The sequence below is a fragment of the Leopardus geoffroyi genome, chromosome C1 (assembly GCF_018350155.1).
Source record: "Leopardus geoffroyi isolate Oge1 chromosome C1, O.geoffroyi_Oge1_pat1.0, whole genome shotgun sequence".
Classification (NCBI taxonomy): domain Eukaryota; kingdom Metazoa; phylum Chordata; class Mammalia; order Carnivora; family Felidae; genus Leopardus; species Leopardus geoffroyi.
The window spans coordinates 14,692,501-14,710,648 of record NC_059328.1 but is presented as its reverse complement, the minus strand read 5'-3'; the positions used below and the strand labels follow the sequence as shown (position 1 = coordinate 14,710,648).

General features: G+C 54.1%; 1 protein-coding gene across 2 annotated transcripts in view; it reads left to right on the top strand.

Moving 5' to 3' along the window:
- The first annotated feature begins 5,742 nt into the window (after positions 1 to 5,742).
- Positions 5,743 to 18,148, top strand: part of PLA2G2C (phospholipase A2 group IIC) — a 13,394-nt gene continuing 988 nt past the window's right edge. Inside the window, exons 1-4 of one of the 2 annotated variants that reach the window (XM_045475913.1) lie at positions 5,743 to 5,833; positions 7,878 to 8,022; positions 9,691 to 9,794; positions 17,692 to 18,148. The exon at positions 17,692 to 18,148 is cut by the window's right edge and continues 988 nt beyond it. In XM_045475913.1, coding sequence (XP_045331869.1) covers positions 5,782 to 5,833; positions 7,878 to 8,022; positions 9,691 to 9,794; positions 17,692 to 17,858 — 468 coding nt within the window. In that variant the 5' untranslated portion in view covers positions 5,743 to 5,781 and the 3' untranslated portion in view covers positions 17,859 to 18,148. Of the gene's footprint in view, positions 5,834 to 7,098; positions 8,023 to 9,690; positions 9,795 to 17,691 lie in introns of those variants that run through there. The other variant, XM_045475912.1, reaches the window with a different exon arrangement.

The window sequence follows — 18,148 nt, the reverse complement described above, 5'->3', positions numbered from 1 at the left end:
ACACACCCTCCCCTCACTCCAGGCCTTTGCTCCCGCTGTCCCCTAGGTCTGGAAGATTCTTCCCCACCCTCCCCGAACTTCGCCTCCTCCCTCTTTTTCCCTAATGCCCACTTACCCTTCAGACTCCAACTTGTCAGATGAAGACTTGCTTCCAAACGGATTTAAGATAGCTTTAGAAAGGGTCCTTACTGGTCTATTGCCTGCCTGCCAGGCACAGCACTAGACTCTTGGAACATACAGATGAATAACTTAGTGACTCTGTTGTTGGCAGATAATGTTAATCGACATCTAAGAACCAGATTACCGGAGGAAAGAATTAGGACTTATTACCTGGCATTGTGGCCAAATATGTACTATCTTGTCCATCCTGGATGCATGGACACAGGATTGCAATAGGGTCCAACTCTGACCCTCCTACAAGATATTCACAATTTGGTGGTGGTGGAGGGGGGCGGGGGGCATGCCACACACCCAAAGTTACAAATAAGATTATTTTCAATACAATTTGAAGAATGGAAGAGTGGGTACAGGCTGGACATGATTATGTGCCAAATGATTGTCGCAGACAGGAAGTTCTTTGGGCCTGGAGGGGGGGGCGGTGGATCATCTGGGAAGTGGGGGGTGGGGGTGGGGGAATCATTTCAGCAGTGATGTCTCTTCCCTTCTCAGAAAAGCAGCACCTGATCTGTGGGAGCTGCTGGTGGGCAGGCCTCCTGCTAGGGTCACCCCCTCCCCCCACCCCCCACAGCCAGGGTGGCGTCCGAGGCCCCAAGAAGGTGCAGGAGGTGGCGGTTTTACGAGCTGTTGGCTTTGAAGCTCCCGGCTGGTGGCTTAGTTCTTGTAAATGATTCTGTCAGAAATATCTAAGCAATGCTCTTAAGGCCTTCAACGCCCACCCAAAAAAGATTAAAGTGGATCCTTCATCAGCTATTTTAATATCACCTAAGAATTATGCAATCTTTTGGAAAGTCAGATTGGCGTCTCACCCCCTATGTGTGTTTGTGTGTGTGTGTGTGTGTGTGTGTGTGTGTGTGTGTGTGTGTCCCAGTATCCAGTAAAATGTTGCCTATGCCCAGGGGCTGCTTAGTGTTTAGTGGTATGTGCCCTTTGCTCCCTGGGGCCATGTAAAGCACGGGGCCAGGGGAGCCTGGAGGGAAGGAAAGGAAACCAACCAGCCAATTGCTGTGCCTTCCAACTCTTTAAAGAGATTGCTGGCTTGGTTACTTCTGTGTCCTCTCTTTCTTTAAAGAGCGTGTCTTCAAAGGACAAACCCTATAATGTCTGGTCTCTGGCACACGAATGGATTCTCAGTAAACGTGGCCAGAGGTCTTTGCCCTGAAAAATTAAATGTGGACTCATCCTCCTTCCCAGCCACGGTTTCCTTTCTCCCCAGCTTGTTCCCCAAATGGACCTTCAGCCTTTTCTCTCTAGGGTCATGCCTGCCCCATCCTGCTTCCTTCCTTGAAGTTAATCCAAATTTATCCATCCTTCAATGGTAAAAGTCACCTCTTCCATGAAGGCCTTTCCTGACCACCTCCTCCCCACCCCCAAACCTCATGGGCTTTTGCTGATCCCTTCTGGTCCAGTGGAACATGCCCAAGATGGCACCATGCACCCGCCCCAGGCAAGCTCCTCTTTCAGAGGTCTCGTCCAGAAAGGCATCATTGGCCTCCTATGCCATAGAAAACTGACCCTCAGGATCCTTCAAGTTAATGAGTGGCAGAGCACTTTCCGAACCCTAAACCGGCTGATTCCAAAGCCCACCCTGTGCCCCACCCCCACCCTGGCATTCCCGCATGGCACCTTTACCTGTACCCACCTATTGTGCTGGTCGTGAGGTTGCAGGCATGGCCCCCGGAGTCAAGGCTTGAGTTTGAATCCCTGCTCCACCCCTTGGGTAGCTGATTACACGGCTCTGGACCTCGGTTTCTACCTCTACAGAATGTAGGGCATAAGAATGGGATTGTGGTGGGGGTGAAATCAGGTAATACATGTAAAAGTCTTAGGACAGTGCTGGGCACGTTGTGAGTGCTTGGTGAGGGTTAACGCTCATTATCATGTTGGTTTCATCCTACAGGGTGCCTCTCCTTCCGTAGGTTATGAGCTCCTTGAGGGCAGGAACTTGCCTGTGTCTGAGTCCCCTGCTTTGCCCACACAGTGCCTGCTTCATGGTAGGCGCTCAGCAAATGAGAATATAATTAATGAAGAGGCAATGCTGATTCCACAGTGGCTTTTCCGCCGAGAGACCCAGCTAGCTGCCATTTGGTGTTCCCCAGGGATATGTGGTTTGAAGTCTAAATGACCTGCCCCAGGGGCTGGGCTGAAGCCAGGAGCTTCAGTTTCTCAGCAGCTTGTCCCCAAAGAGCACTTGGCCTCTTTTTGAACTAGCAACTTCTAGATTCTGGAGTCTATACCCAGTGTCTTATTCTGCCCTCAATCTCATCAGATGTGTTGATCGAGACTGTGGATAATCTTTAAGCGGAAGGAGGACTGAGTGCATGCTCTGGTGGAGAGAGCTTGCCTCCTGATGCACCAGCTTCCCAGGGGGACCCGCAAGAGGGAAGTTTCCAGGTAATGAAATTTACCTCTGGAAGTGCCGCATATTATTGGAAAACATCCATAAATGCGCCTACTCCCCAGTCTTCTTGAGCAGAAAATATCAAACACGGTAACTCACCTTGGCTACTGTTGACCAAGGGCTTTCAACTTCAGGAGCTTGTTGAAGCTTGCTGGCGGTCCGCGGGAGGCCAAGGCCATTGTCTCCACCTCACAGATAATGAAGCTACGGTTCCAGGAGCTTAAAGGGCTCTGCTAGGGAGTGGTGGAGGCTTGCTCCGACCCCCTTCTCCGACCTAGAATCTCGAGTTCTTTGCTCTGCACCTTCACGGTCCCTTCCACGATGTAGCCTTTTCTTGGCGACCGGAAGCCAATAACTACTTCAGGTGCACTAGTGTTGATGCGGCTAGAGCCGTCTGTCCCTACACTCAATGGCCCTGGGTTCGTAGGCCTGGTCATTTATCGTTGTGATCATTCCTCTCTCTCCCTTGCCTTCCCGGTAACGGCCGCCGCTGTAACTCCCTTCCCGTTCAACTGCTGGGTCCGAGAAAAAAGAAGCTGACACCTTTTGCTGGAATGGTGTCTAAAATAAGATCGTTTGTGGCAGCTGCTTGGACACTCGGGTCGTTTTAGTTTTGTTTTCTCCTCTGTGTTTTGGGTACGTACAGCCCTTAGCTCGAGGACCCACAGGGAAACAGGAGAACAGCTAAGTGTTAGGGACGCCGCCTTTGGAGTGGACACACCTGGGGTGAGTCCCGGCTCTCTCAATTTGCGGGGCCCGATACCTCCGCCCGGGCTCTATTCCCTGGTGGATAAACTGGGGTTGATCTTCTAAGCCTCAGCGGGAGTGCTGAAAGAGGAGTTTAGGAGATAGTCCACAACCCATGCTTCAGCCCTGCTCTGGCCCTCAGCAGACTCTGATCATTCATTCATTCATTCATTCCTTAAATGCTTGTTTACTTCCCATCTCTCCATGCCTGGTTTCCCTATCCGCACAAGGAGGGTCATGGCAACACTTCTCCAGCTGGGGGACATGAGGACTTAATGGGTAAATAGACATGAAGTGCTCAGAAGCCACGCAGGGGGGAGAATAAGTGTGACACAAATGTTACCATCCTCACCATCAGTACTAACAGTACCCGCACCAACAGTACTGTGCGGGCCAGTCAGGCACCAGGGACAAAGAGGGGAGCAAAATGGAATGATCTTTGACTTATGCAATGTGCAGGTTCCTTCCTCCTTATTGTCTCCATGGGGGAAAAAAGCCGAGCTGTGTTTCATCATTGTCTACGTAAGACGAGTTGACGGGTCTGAGAGCATAGCTCACAGAGACCCACCAGCTTGCCAGCTGCTGTCCTAGAGGCTGGCACTGGAGTCCCTGACGGGCCCCCTCCTGTGTTCTCGCCCTTCATCAAGTCCCTGGGCCTCCGGCCCTGTGCTCTTGGTTTTAGTTCGGCACAATCCAAAGCACCTGCAAATAATCAGTCCAAAGGAGAGAACCATGGCCGTCTTGCCCAACTCACGGCCGTGAAGGCGGGTGTCTGTGAAAATGCTCTGTAACGCTCAAAATGCCACACGGGCGAGAGCTCTAGGCCGCGAGCCCGGTGAGGTGGAAAGAGCACTGGATTCGGAGGTTGGGACCAGAGGTGAAGTCCTGGTCCTGCCACTTGGCAGCTGTGTGTCACTTGTCTCTGATCGCTTGCTCTCCACAGCTACCAAGTGAGAAAGCGAGAGGCTCTTTCTGGTAGGGTTGTATGAGGAGCAAATAGGAGCAGAATGCAAATTTAAGGAAGTTCAAGGCCCCCTCGAACACCTCCTTTTGGAGGTGGGTTCACTGCTTCTCCCTCTCCATGGGCTTAGACTGGCGGCCCTGGACACAGATCTGCAACAGAGAAGTGCATTCCCAGGAGGCTCCCAAGAAAGACACGTGTCGGGAAGTGAACAGGGCAAGATTGGAGGGAAGGAGGAGTTGACACACAGACACTGATGTCTCTCCAAAGCATCATCACCTGCTCGTGTAAAAGACGTGCGTGCCTTCTTCATGGACTAAACCCTCGCACGGTTATTGTTGCAGACTCAGAAGAGGAAAGGGAGCCAGACTGTAGAGATGGAACCTAATTTAAAAACATCCATGCAGCACTTGAAACAGAGGCCGGCTGGGACCAGGTCTGGTCAGGGCCAGGCCTTCCAGCACCCACCAGAATCTTGCCAAAGAGGGTCAAAAGTAGCAAAGGCGCCTGATGACCCGTCCCCCGCCAGGGCTCGGCAGGAGGACGCTCACTTTGAAGTTTTCCTGGGAAACTTGGTCACAAAGCGTAAATCTAGCCAAAGCCCTGTACTTGCCAAACTCTCTGGGCTCAACGGAGCTATTGTTCATCCTCCAAGTATCAGATTTAGCCTGATTTCTAACGAGCAAGACCATGGGTATTTAAAGAGAGCTGTCGACTGAGCAGTGGGGGCTCCACGGAATGACGGGGGACCCTGAGCCCACGTCCTCCTCTGTTGTCCTGTGGGAAATGGGCCACAGATAGGCACCCTCACCGTTGCTCATAGTAACAAGAGGGGTGTGTTTCGCCATCCTGGCGTTTGACTGCACTAAGTGGGTTTATTTGCTTTGTGTGTGTAGGGCCCCGCAAGTCTGTGACACTGGGGGCTGTCTGGGCTCGAGGAGACTGTTCTGACTCTGTTTCTCCATCTCTGCAGCAATCACAGAGACTCTCAAGTTATGGGGATCAAATAATGAAACACCATGAAGACCTTATAGAAAACAGCAGCTGGCATTTAGTAACTTCTTAATAAATGTTTCAAATTACTGATAGGTACCTGACACTCACTGTGTAGGAGGGGCAGCCGAGGTTCCAAGGGCTAAGTTCACGAATAAGATCCCTGAGTCTCAAGGAAGGCAGACACGGGCTGGGGGGAAGGGGGCACCATGCAAATGGGGCTAGACTTCCTGGCACTGGATTTCCATCATGGACCCTAAATATGACTCTCAACTTGGGGACAGAGGAAATGCTGACTTCTCAAAATCAAAAAGAGAAGGGTGGGGGCGGGGGAGATGAGGTTGCCAAAAAAAAAAAAAAAATCCCTTTGCTCTGAGCCCTGCCCTGTGATTGGGGTTTTGCACCCACATGGCCTCCCCTCTTCTTGGTCACGTTCAGGAGTTCATCTGGCAGACTCCTTGTGAGCAGAGGAAGGTGTGACTGTGGTGCCTCCGACCCCCAGATGTCCTCGGGAATGAAGGCCATTGGGGTTCTCGTGGTCTTTGCCTCCTGCCGTAAGTAGTAAGGAGCTGGGAGAGCTCCGGGGTGCTGTCCTCGTGTCTGGGTGTCTGTGTCTTGGGGTGGCCCCTCCTGAGGTGGCATCGGGTGAGGGGAAATCAGGTGTCATTCAGAAGAGACTCAAGAGTGGAATAGGTTCCCACCAAACTCCTTCTGCTTCTGTTTCTTCTACAAAAGGGGTGGTCCCAGCCTTAGGACCTCACAAAACTTCTAGAAAATTAAAGGTTGCTAACTATTTGCTAGACAAAGGGCCTTTGACTACGGTTTTACCACATGCCCCCTCCGGGACCCTTTTTTATTTTCCTTTGGATGCCAGTTGCCTTTAAAGTCTTGTAGATGCCAGAACAAAAACGCAGACCTGTATCTAGCTAGTTTAGGGACAATTAGTTCTCATCAGAAAGGCTCTCTTGTGGTGACTTATGGAATCATGGGTGATTATAGGTCATTGCTACCAGGAGATCAGATAACACAACTCCGCAAAGTGAAAAAGAGCTTCACAGGAAACAGTGTTGGAAACAGTTGTTGGAAAATTCTTTGACTCTGCTCTGGTTAGTTTGATTAGTAGAGATGTCTCCAAATCCGTTTCGCTGCTTCAACAGTGTAGCTTTCGGGTCCCTAAGTCGAAAGATGTCAAGAATGGAGTTCCCATTTTCCCTCAGTCAGTGGTGGAATTTGCTGTTTTCAAGACCATGGTGGGGGGTGGGGTGCCCACGCAGGGAGAACCAGTTCCCTCCTTGGTGTCCCCCGCCCCATCAGCGCCTGAGGCACCCCTGACCACAGGAGCTTCCTACCCCCTCTGCAGTGCTTCTGCTTTGGGACAACAAAACCACAGGAAGTCTCCTGTGAACGCCTCCCAAAACCCTGTGTCTCCATCTCCGTTTTCTTCAAGTTCGTGTTTTTATGTTATTGTATGGCAAAATTAATATATGCAGGTAATTAAGAAGTAAAATGAGTGAGTCTATATAGAATACCAAGATGAAGCCACTTCTTGGGGCGCCTAGGCGGCTCAGTTAGTTAAGTGTCCAGCTTTGGCTCAGGTCATGATCTCACGGTTCTCAAGTTCGAGCCCCGCATCCGGCTCACTGCTGTCAGTTCAGAACCCGCTTCAGATCCTCTGTCCACCCCCCCCGCCCCCCCCTCAAAAGTAAATAAACATTTAAAAAAAAGCCACATCGCATCCCTCCCAGACTCCAGTCCTTCTCCTACACCCAGATGTAACTAACCACTCTTAAGAGTTTGATATACAACCTTCTAGGCTTTTCCACACACACATTTTGAACATTTTAATACAAAAGTAATACATGCTCATTATAAAAAAAAAAGACAGCATAAAAGTATATAAACAGTGCCTATCTTTTTCTCCGCCTACTTCCTCAATCTCACTGCCCAGAGATATTGCTATTAAAAGTAGATGTTTTCAAGACATCTCCCCCGTCAGTGGATATGTAGGTGGTGTTCAATTTTTTTCATACCACAGGGGACGCGCTGCAGCAAACATCCCCCAGAATATATATATTCTTTCCCCACTTTTGTAAACATTCTGTAGAAGTAAAAAATTGCTGGGTCCATGTGTATTTGCCATTAAAAAAAAAAATAGACCGAGGGCATCTTTTCTGCCTCTCAAGTATTTTGTTTCTCCTGCGAGATTGTAAATGCCTGATGATATGTGGAGAAACTGGCATCTCTAGCTTTGAACTTTTCCCGTTAATGTTGCATTAGACCTAAGGGTGTTTCTGCCTAGGATGGTGGATTTGGGGTTTGTTTGGTTTTTTTCCGCTGGGGGTGGGGGGTGTGGGGAAGACCTAGTTGACAGTATTGTCCCGAACACCGTGGAAGCTGGGTTCTTATCCCGGACTAGCAAGAAACTGGCCATGGGACACAGTGTTCCAGCCAGATTGTCTTCCCCACGACAGGGGCTGGTGATCCCAGCCATGCTCAGGCAGCATGTTTGGGGGTCTCCTGAGGTCCCGGATGCAAGCCCTCTAGTTGCTGGTATTGTTCTCACTGCACCCGCCTTCTTTCTTACTTCCTGCCCTCCAGTGATGGCCCCTGCCCACAGCAGCTTCTGGCAGTTTCAGAGGATGGTCAAGTACATCACAGGGCGGAGTGCCTTCTTCTCATATTACGGATATGGCTGCTACTGTGGCCTTGGGGGCAAAGGGACCCCTGTGGATGACACTGACAGGTGAGTCCAAAGCGCTCATTGGATTTGCACTGAAACCGGTGCCCAAAGGGAGGCAGGAGGTTAGGACGTTTGTGTTGTAAGTAACAGAAGCCCATGGATGGTTGGCTGTCCTGTAGCCGCCATCTTGAAATCCTCGTGTCTGAACAACGTGCCCTGGATTCCCGTTTTGCACCAGACCTCGAAAATTATCTAGTCAGTCCTGCCCAGAGCTCCAGAAACGTTTTCAGTTCTCAGACGTCACAGCAAACATGGTCTTCTCTCAGCAACCCAGTTTTTTAGGCTTAGAGCACAGCAAGACTGCCCTGCTGTCTCCCGGGCCTAATTCCACATTCGGGGAGAGAGAATCCCAGTGGCCCAGTTTGCAAAAGTTGTCCATCTGGGCGAGGCCACATGGCCCAACGTGGCTGCCAGGCCTACTCCTCGGCGTGGGGGTGGGGAGCGCGAGCCCCAAGAAAAAGCGGAGGTTGGGGTGACCTGGAGAGGGTACAGGGAGACAGGAACCAGGATAGTTTGCACGTCGTGTGTCTGAAGAAATAAGAAGCGAGGTGTTTCTTGCCGCTTTCAACCCCACGTGGATAAATACGTCCCTACAGCGGGGCCTCAAATGTCGCTCCTGGAGCTTGAGTCCTCCGGCCGGGCATGGAATAGTCCAGATGGAGGGACCCCAGAGCCCTGCGGGGGCACTGACACCGATGAAGTGCCCATCATGGGCCGAGCGCTGGGATTGGTGATTCGCACACGGGGCCTACCTTTAAGCCTTGCATCCAGTGGCCAAGGCACTGTGAACGTCTGCATCCTACAGATGGCGACTGTGAGCACCCACTAAACCAACGTGGCAGAGCCGAAGACACAGCAGCTCCTGAGTGGCTAGGTCAGGATTTGAGCAAGAACTTGCCTGGTTCAAAGTCCCGGCTCTTTGACGCTCTGTGCCTCCCCTTCCGAGACCAAAGGCTGGCGAGAATTTTACCACCGTTAGACGACGACGACAAACAGCAGAGAGCCCACTTGCAGGTGGGGATGGCGAGAGGAAGGACCGAAGCGTCTGGCCCAGAGCATCTTCTTTTCTGTGTCTTAGAATCCAGTCCCCGGTCTCTGCTTTCCTGCCCCTCGTGCTCTGGTTGAGGCATTCCAAGCTGCTTTCTCTTTGTGGATCTTCTCCCTTCCTGTCCCCGGCCGCTCTCAGCACGATGAGAACAAGGACTAAAGAGTTATGGGTGTTTTTGCTGACACCTGTCTCCTCAGGGACCGTCACAGTGCTTGGCACATGGTAGATGCTCAGGAAAAAGTCATTACATGAGTGACTGAGCCACACGGACCTAGATTTGAGCCCCGTGTCTATCATTTGCCAGCTGTACAGTTTTGGGAAGTTCCCCTCTTGGAATTCTGTCACCTCCTCTATGAAATGGGGACAATGATCACCCTTCACAGGGTTACGCTGAGGAGCGAATGGGATAGCAGAAGGTGCCAGAAATTGCTCACTAGATGTTAGTGGTTATTTTTGTAGTTTCAATATTTTCAGGAACTTACCTCCTTACCCTTCAATGCCTTCTCACGCAGGGGAGGAGGCGGGGGGAGTCCTTTCCGGTTTCCACCTATGGTCTTCCCGCTGATTCCCCAGGGCCCACCCGCCAGGGAAGCCCCTCACCTCTCCTCTGCTCTGGCCCCCAGATGCTGCCTGGCGCATGACTGCTGCTATGAGAAGCTGAAGCAATTCGGCTGCCAGCCTGTGCTGAACAGCTACCAGTTCCGCATCGCCAATGGGTCCGTGGCCTGTGAGTAGCCCTCTCTGTAGGGAAATGGCTTTGAACCTGGGCCTTTCCTTAATGTCTGCCTCCCGGCAGAAGAGTGCTTTGAGACGGAAAGTGACCATTCTAGGAGTCAAAGCTTCTCGGGAGTCTTTGCTTGGTCTCCGGTCTCTCCCGTCCAGCACCCTCTGGGAGCATGGGGCATGGTGCCTGGGGTATATAGTACCTGCTCAATAAATAGTGGCTGACTTGAGACAACGTGGAATCTTGCAGCTTCGCCTGGCAACCGTTGCTGTTGAGAACAATTCCTCCTTATGTCTGTCATGTTTTAACAAAGCAGCTCGGCTGTCTTTCAGTTGAACAAATATTTGTTAAGGGCGACTCCACGCCAAGCGCTAGTAGGTGACATGGGGGACACAAAAGTAAATAGGAGGGGGACGGGGAAGAGAACTCACATGTCGTTGAGGCCATTCAGGGAGGAGAGCAAAGGACAAGGGCGGGCAAGTACCGAGTGTCCCGCACGTGGGGCATGGCCCCTAATATCCCGGGGCATGTTCTGGGGCTGCCGGGGTGTGGGGTTTGTGCAGGGCAAGTTTGACAAGCAAGCCCATTTGAAGTCACTGGGCTGTAGCCTTCTCGCGAATGCCGTTCATTCCGGTGGAACCAGTGGTTTGAGTGCCCCTTAGGGCGACTGGCCTCCTACCCCGCCTTGTGGAGTTGCATGAACCGCTTTCCTCCCCGTGTGTATTCGTGCTCAGCTGTGAATGTGTTGGAGTCCACCTGTCTCCTCCCGAGGTCAGGGAACCACCACCTCCCTTCCCTTCATCTCCCCCTTAGAGAGGGTGCTCAGTGTCTAGACCCCAGGGCTCCCCAGCACCCCCCCCCAGGGCCCCCCCAGGACACACCCAGATTGACCGAGCAATACAGCTACACGGTCTCCCTGGTCCAGTGGTGAGACCTGAGCCATGGGGGGCTGCTGGTGGCTCAGATCCCTGCCATCTGAGGCCAGATACAGCCTGGTCTGTTTCTCAGCCTTCACAGCCTCTGGCCCCAGACACACTGTTGATGGGGAGAACCCTCTTTCCAGCATGAGCTCAAGGAGACTTCTGTGTTGGAGCTCTCTGGCCAGGACTGTGCTCACACCTAAAGCAGTGTCTCTTCTGGGAGGTCCCCAAGGCCACGTACAGGAGATGGGACGGGATCAGGACCTAGTGGAGGGGCAAGGAGAGGGGGCTGGAGGAGATTGCCCCGGAAGTGTTGTTTGCTTTGGCTCACGATGCCCTCTGAGGGAGGGACAGAGTTTCTGACCACCTCTCCCCACCCCTCTGGGCCCCACTTGGTAGGATTGGGGCAGGACAAGCCTGGCCATTGGCTGTAGGGGGGCACACACAGAAAAGGTGCCCCTGACTCTTCTCAGCCTGGCACATGGTCCTGCTTTCATATGGTTCCTTCTCATCTCTTTTCGTCTTGATCATAATACCTGTCATGTCAAGTGTTATCTTAAAGTGGTTGAAAAGTTCTCCCTTTTAGAGGAAAGACATCTGAGGAGCTCTGTCTTCTGATGCCCCCATAAAGTGCAAACACCAGGAAAGAAGGGAAAAGATGCCCTGAGGAGGGAAGTGGATTTTCAGCAGGAGCAGCCTGTGCGCGCTGTGGTCGCAGCCCTGGAGGAAGCCTCAGCCCTTTGCACCTGCTGCTGCTGCGTTCTTTTTTTTTTTTTTTTTTTTTTTTTTTGAGCATCTTCTTTAGCACCTCTCTTCCCCCTCCCCCATGGGGCCAGAGCTGCAGCCTGGGAGCCCAGGAGACGGAGAAGAGTGACCTGGGGGAGAGCCCGGAGCCCCCTCCCCCGAGGTGGCACACAGGAACATCTGCTTGGCACATGCTGGGCGGCAGTAGGCGGTGTGGGCAGGGACTGGGCACTGGGCTGGGAAGTTTGGGTCTGGGCTGTGCTTTCCATAGATGCCGCCAGGCAGTTAGCGGCTCCTGAAGCTTGAGCAGGGCCCCCAAAGTCCAGAGCCCCTCTTAGGGAGTTAGCACTGGGGTGGGGTGGGGGGACATCAGTATCCCCCACCTCAGCTGACCCAGCCGGTGAGTGCCAGGTCGACCCGCTGTCCTCCCCACCCCGCCTTGCCAAGCCCGTGCTCCCAAGAGTGGGGCCGGGAGCTGAGTGATCTGGGTTCTGATCCCGGGTCTGCTGCTGATACGTGCTGAGCCCGCAAACCAGACACAGGTACATTCACTTACTTGCCCAGCATTGCTTGAGCGCCTGCTGGGTGCCCCTCCAAGGCCAGCGCTGTGTGGGGGCCGGGCGCAGAGCAAGGCAGCCTCGGGTCCTGCTCTCCTGGCATGCTCCAGAGCTGAAAGCGCCCTTAGAGACCCTCTAGACCCACACCTTATGGTAGTGACAGGGAGACTAAGGCCCAGAGAGGGCAAGAGTGTGATCCAAGTAACGGCAACATTAACACACATGTGTCTGGAGCCTTTCCAGTGCTCTGGAACACACTGCTTGGCCTGAGTTTTCTGGGCCTCAGTTTCTTTATCCATGAAATAGGTATAATAGCAGTAGCTGTGGTCTCTGAGCATCTGTGACATGTGCATTACATACCGCACCTCGGACCCCTGTGATACACCCCTGGGGTGGGCATGATTATCAGGAAGGACCCTGAGGCTCAGAGAGGTTAGCGGAGATGGCCGAGGTCACGCAGCCAGGAAAAGAAGAGTCACGATCCCGACCTAGGCCGTCTGCCCCCAGAACCAGCGTCCCTGCCTTACACTGCCCTCCCCAGCGGCATGGGGCTGCCAGGAGGGTGGCGGGGGGGGGGGCGGGGACACACTTGGTTGGAGGGCTCACACAGATGCAAGTCTTGTTGTCCTGTGGGCAGCATGCTCGTGAGGGGGCAGAGAAAGGCAGATGGTCTCGGCTCATCTATAACGCCCCAGATCTTTCTGTTCTAGCGCTATGGACCCTGCTAAGAGGCCCAGAGAGAGCCCATACCTCGGGGCCTGGCAGAGCTGGGTCTGAACCCCAGCTGCACTCCTTCTAGCTGGGTAATTACACAACCATCCTGGGCCTCAGTCTCCTCGTCTGTAAAATGGGGATAAGAGTCTGCCCTTCCTAAGGTTGCTAAAGTAACCCCGCTGAAGGGGCTGGCCCATAGCAGGTGCTTAGGTAGTGCCTTTCCTTTTAGAAGCTGAGACTTCTTTTTGCATCAAAGTTTTCTTTTCCCCTTCGCTTTGGTGGAAAAGCACTGGGACTTTCTTCATCACTGTTAGGAGATTGCTCTGAAGCATTTCCTCTGCACCTGCATCCCCTTGCGCTAACGTCATTAACTCCCTAGAGAAGAAAAGCTCTCCCCCCCACTCCGGGTACGCTGCAGTTCAAAGAGCTGTCTTGCAAGGGTTAACGCCCCTCCCCTCCCCCCAGCCTCCAAGTTCTGAAATCCTGTACCGGAGCCTGGTCCCGGGTTGCCTAGCAACCAAGGGCTGATCTGGGATGTAGTTGGTGAGCAGGGAAGGGAAAGGAGAAAAACAACTTGGCCTGTCCGAGTCTTTAAATGTCACCGGAAGATCCGTGCAGAGAAAGGCCTGGAACCCAAGCCCTGGGGCCAATTTGCCAGGTGGGGAAGGCTGCCCTCGGGCAACCAGGGAGGTCGTTATCCCTCCTTTGACTGGGCTTACATAAGCACTTGGCATTTGCAAGGGACTTTAAGATTAGCCCGCGGAGACGCCCCCTCCTCCACCCACACATGCATGTGTGGCTTGTGCAGGGGCCGTGGGAGGCCAGCCAGGTTCCAGCCGGAGGCATGTCGGAGCCTCTGCCCTTCTCCCTCTGCCAAAGAGGGAAGGTGAACATCAGAACCACTGGAATTTGCAGTTTGCAAAGATCTTTCTCCAGCACTGCTGAATTGATCCCTCACAACACTTCCATCCCTGACACATCACCCCTTTTCCTCTCCTAGCATTGGTCTCCACCTGACATTACCTTGTGTACTTAGGCTTCCCCTCTCCCGCCAACCCAAATGTGAGTTCCGGAGAGCAAGGAACAAGCCTGTCCTGTGGGGGCGTGGGGGGCACTCATCCTCACTGGAACCCACAGAGAGGGACGCCCTTGGAGCTAAGTGATGTGGGGTTGCTTGCTCAGACCTGTACCCCCAGGTCCTAGCCAAAGGCCAGGCACATGTTAAGAACTCAGGACCTGTCGGTTTGATGAGTGAATGAACGAAAACCTCATGAGATAGTTAACATAAGTATCTGTTTCCTGATTTGAAAGCGGAGGACACAGGCTTGGGGACACGCAACTTGCCTGAGGTTCTAAAGCACACACAGGTGGTGGGTCTGCCCCGAGAACCGGGCGTCCCGGGTCCTGGGATGGGGACCCTTTCTCTGACCCACAGACCGTGAGCGTCCAGGCAGGCAAGCTGTGGCACATAGCGATGGAGTGTTCATTGCGTGTTCAGAGCTGAAGACGTACGATGAAAACACAAACTCCCTGGGCAGAAAGAGCCTGCCTTCTGGGAGGAATCCAGCCCACAAAATATTCACAAGTAAAGTACACTCGGGTGTTGACCAGTGCTATGACAAGGTGACAGGCTACAGAATGATGACAACACAAGGAGGGAAGGCTGGCTACTCCAGGTGGCCTTTGGCTAGTGTGGCAGGAGCAGAGGCAGCGGGCGGCCGGGGCTGGTGTCACACAGGGGAACGGGTTCCTTCGTGGGGCTTGGGGGAGGGGCAGACAGGGAAGGAGCTCACCGCCTCCTCCAGTGGCAGGGGAGGCTGCCGGAGCATTTGAAGCGGGAAATGATAGCTCTAATGTTGCTCTAGAAAGATCACTCTGACCACTGTCCGGGGTGGTTGGGGAGCAAGGGAGGAAAGATGGGGCGGTGTCAGTGAGCTGTTTCAGGAGCACCGGGGAGAAGCTACCACAGATGGTAAAGTGGAGGGGAGAAGTGCCAGATGCTGGGTGTCACGGAGGTAAATTGTCAGGGCCTGCTGATGGGCTGGATGTGGGGTGGGAAGGAAAAAGAGACTGAATCCAAGGTTCTGGGCCGGGGCGGCCACAGGTAAAGTGTCTCTATTGAGCTTCTGCAAATGGGGAAGAAACAGCCGTGAGAACACAGCAAGGAGTTCAAGATGCGAATCAGACACCCACCAGTGAGGGAAGTCGGGTGGACCCGAGCACATTGGAGTATTGAGCTCAGGGGGGACACTGGGCTGGGATGAGAACCCGAGAGTCATCGGCACTGTGATCGGTATTGAAGGCCCTGGATCGAACCAGAGACTCAGGGAGAGAATTTGGAGAGCAGGGAGGAGGTCTGGGACGCAGGCAGGTGGCGGCCTCAGCAGGAGGCTGACTTCACGGAGGGCAGCGATGTGGAGCGCGTGCTTCATCCTATTTATGGGAGTCTGTCGTGGAATGAGAAAGAATGCCCTGAAGCCATGTTCCTCTCTCATGCCTCAGTTTCCCTGCTAGCAAACTAGAAGATGCAGGAACAGATTCGGGTTTGTCTTTTGAAAAGATGGCTTGCAAACAGGGCATTTCTCGCCTTGGGGCTGCCTCTCCTTCCAGGTCTTAAAAGGCCTGGTCCTGCCACGGCTGTGGGATGCCCCAGGAATGAGAGTCCATGCCGTCGACCCCTGCTCGGGATCAGTTCCAGCAGGCCTGGGGCCCGGGAGAGCATCAGAGGCCACACTGCGCGTCAGGAGAGGGTCCTACTCCATGCATCGGCAAGGACAGGACAGAGTGAGAAAGGGACGGGAAAGTGAGTGAAAAGACAAAGGAGGTGTGGAGAAGTGAGACGGTAAAGAAGAAGAGAGGAACAGAAGACAGAGATAACCAGGAGGCCAAGGCAGAGTGAGAAAGGTGTCTCACGTCAGGCTTCCAGAAAGACAGCGCCGGGGTGAGTGGCAGCACAGGGTGCCAGGCCCTTTCCGGAGGAGAGCCAGGCTGAAGGGGGTAGGGCCCTGCACCCTGAGAACACCAGCCACGAGACCAAGTGGCGGACCCTTGGCCCCTGCAGACTGTGGCGGCCACCCAGGAGGGAAGCAAGGGGCATGCTCGAGGCAGGAGGCAGTCGAGGCGAGAGACCCAGAGGGGATGGGGCGTGGCTTGGGAGGGGCTCCCGGGGAGCTGGGGCCTGGAGGATCCTGGAGGATGCTCACAGATGGAAAGGGGGAACACGAGGGCAAAGGTGACCCAGGTGTCATGGAGGGTGGGAGCGGCGGAGCCCAGAGCCAGGGGCGCGAGCATTCCTGGCCCATTTCCAGTGGGTGAGTGGAGGGCGCAGCTGAAGCGTGGGGTGGGTGTCGACGTGCCTTGAGAAATCAAGTCTCCAGGGAGACGTGGGAGGACAGCTTGCTGCAGGAGTTGGACTTTGGAGGGAGAAAGGCAAACAAACAGAGGACAGTCAGCACTGGATCCAACTTCAAAGGGCTCTTCTTCCCGGATGCACCACTGCCATCACCAGAAGCTCGTAGGGAGCACTCCGTGCATGCCGCAGCCAAACCACTCTCCCTGTAAACAGGGAACTGGGGTGCAGTTCTCTAGAAAGGGGAAGCCACAACCACACACACACACACACACTCACACGCACATACACACACACACACGCACACATACACACACACACACACACACACACACACACACACACTTCAGCTCCAGTAACCAAATAAAAGATCCCCATCTAGTGGTAGCTCGGCCAAAGGGCAGACACTCAATCCCAAAGGCCCAGAGGGGCTTCATTCGCTTAGGTTGAGCACCTACAACATAAGGAGCATTTCTCCGCATGCTGGGGATACTGTGACGGACGAGACGGGCAAAGCCCCAGCCTCACAGAGCTCACACTCCGTTGAGGAGGGATAGACAGAAGCAAGTGAATACTCGAGATGTGCGGGTTGTGCAAAGCACGATGAAGGCAATAAACGGGGATGCGTGGGAGGGGGGCTCCTGATCAGGGGTCAGGGAGAGCCTGTCTGAGGAGGGGGCATCTCATCCCAAACGATGAGATCCTGGTGAGAGGTGTTTTAGACAAGGAGAATGGTGAGAGCAGAGTCCCAGGACAAGACCGAGCCAGGCCTGTGACAAAGTGGCCAGTGTGCCTGGAGCAGAGCAAAAAGCCATGGCGATGGACCAGTTGGGGAGGCCGGATCATAGCAAGGCTGCCCTGGAGACCCCGGTGAGGATTTGGACGTCTTCCCCCGAATACTAGGAAACCCAGGGGCTTGAAGCAGGAGAGTGGCCCTGAATCAGGCTGCAGTTTAAGAAAGACCCTGTTTGTTTCCTCCCATTAGGGAGGAAGAGCTGGCGGCGATAGGGACGGGGGGAGGGTAGCGGCCAAGAAGGTGGAGACAAGAGGGCGGAGAGCGAAGTATTTTAAACAGAGAAATCAGCGGCGCTGGCTGTGGACTGGATGTGAAAAGTTGGAAGGCGGGTGGGGGGAGCCCAGGCTGCTGCTCGCTTTCTGGCTCGAGTGGGAGGTGGTGCCGTCTGCGAGCTTTGAGCGTGGGTGAAGGCCGGGTTGGTGGGTGGGGGGAACGCTACTTCAAGTGTTCCTTTTTGGACGTCTTAAGTTGGAGATGCCTAAGGCGTCCGAGCGAGATGGCCAACAAGCAGCTGGACATAGGTGAGTCCTGAGAGAGGGGGTCCCGTGTCCTTGGCCTGCGTGCTAACTCAGGGCGCCCCTCCGTGCAGCCCCCTCCCCCTGCCCTCCTCATTTCCTTCCAGGCTTCTCTTCCCTCCCGTCCTCGTGGCCAGGTGTGACTGGGGACACAGGGAAAGGACGAAAGAAAAGGACTCCCTGTTTCTTCCCTTTCTGTTTTCAAACCCCGACCCGCTGTAGCAAGCCCCCTGTTCTCCGCAACCTTAGGACCAAACGGAGCCCCCCCACCCACCCCCCCCCGGTGGCTCTCTGTCTCTCTGCAGGTACATGTGCCCTCGGTCCCGGCGTCAGCTGTCTCTGTGGGCTGCAGGCATGTGAGTGTGACAAGCAGTCTGCATACTGCTTCAGAGAGAGCCTGCCCACCTACGAGAAAACCTTCAAGCAGTTCTCCACCCGGCCCCACTGTGGGAGGCGTAAACTCCAGTGCTAGGCAGCCACAGGCCCCTGGCCGGTCAGCCTGTGTTCCGGAGTCACCCTCCCCGGAAGCCTTCTCGTGCCGTCCCCAACAGGCTCCAATGGTGGCTGCAGCCACCATTCAGCACAGGGCCTAGGGTACTCCTTCGTCACTCGACACCAGAGGGCTGCAGACCAGCAATGGAAAAGATAAGACCCTGGCACGCGAGGGGGGGAGACTGCCCGTTCACATGTACACAAATAAATGACGCTTTCTGATAGTAGTAAGTGCTAAGAAGCAATTCAGCAAGGTGACAGGGTAGAGAG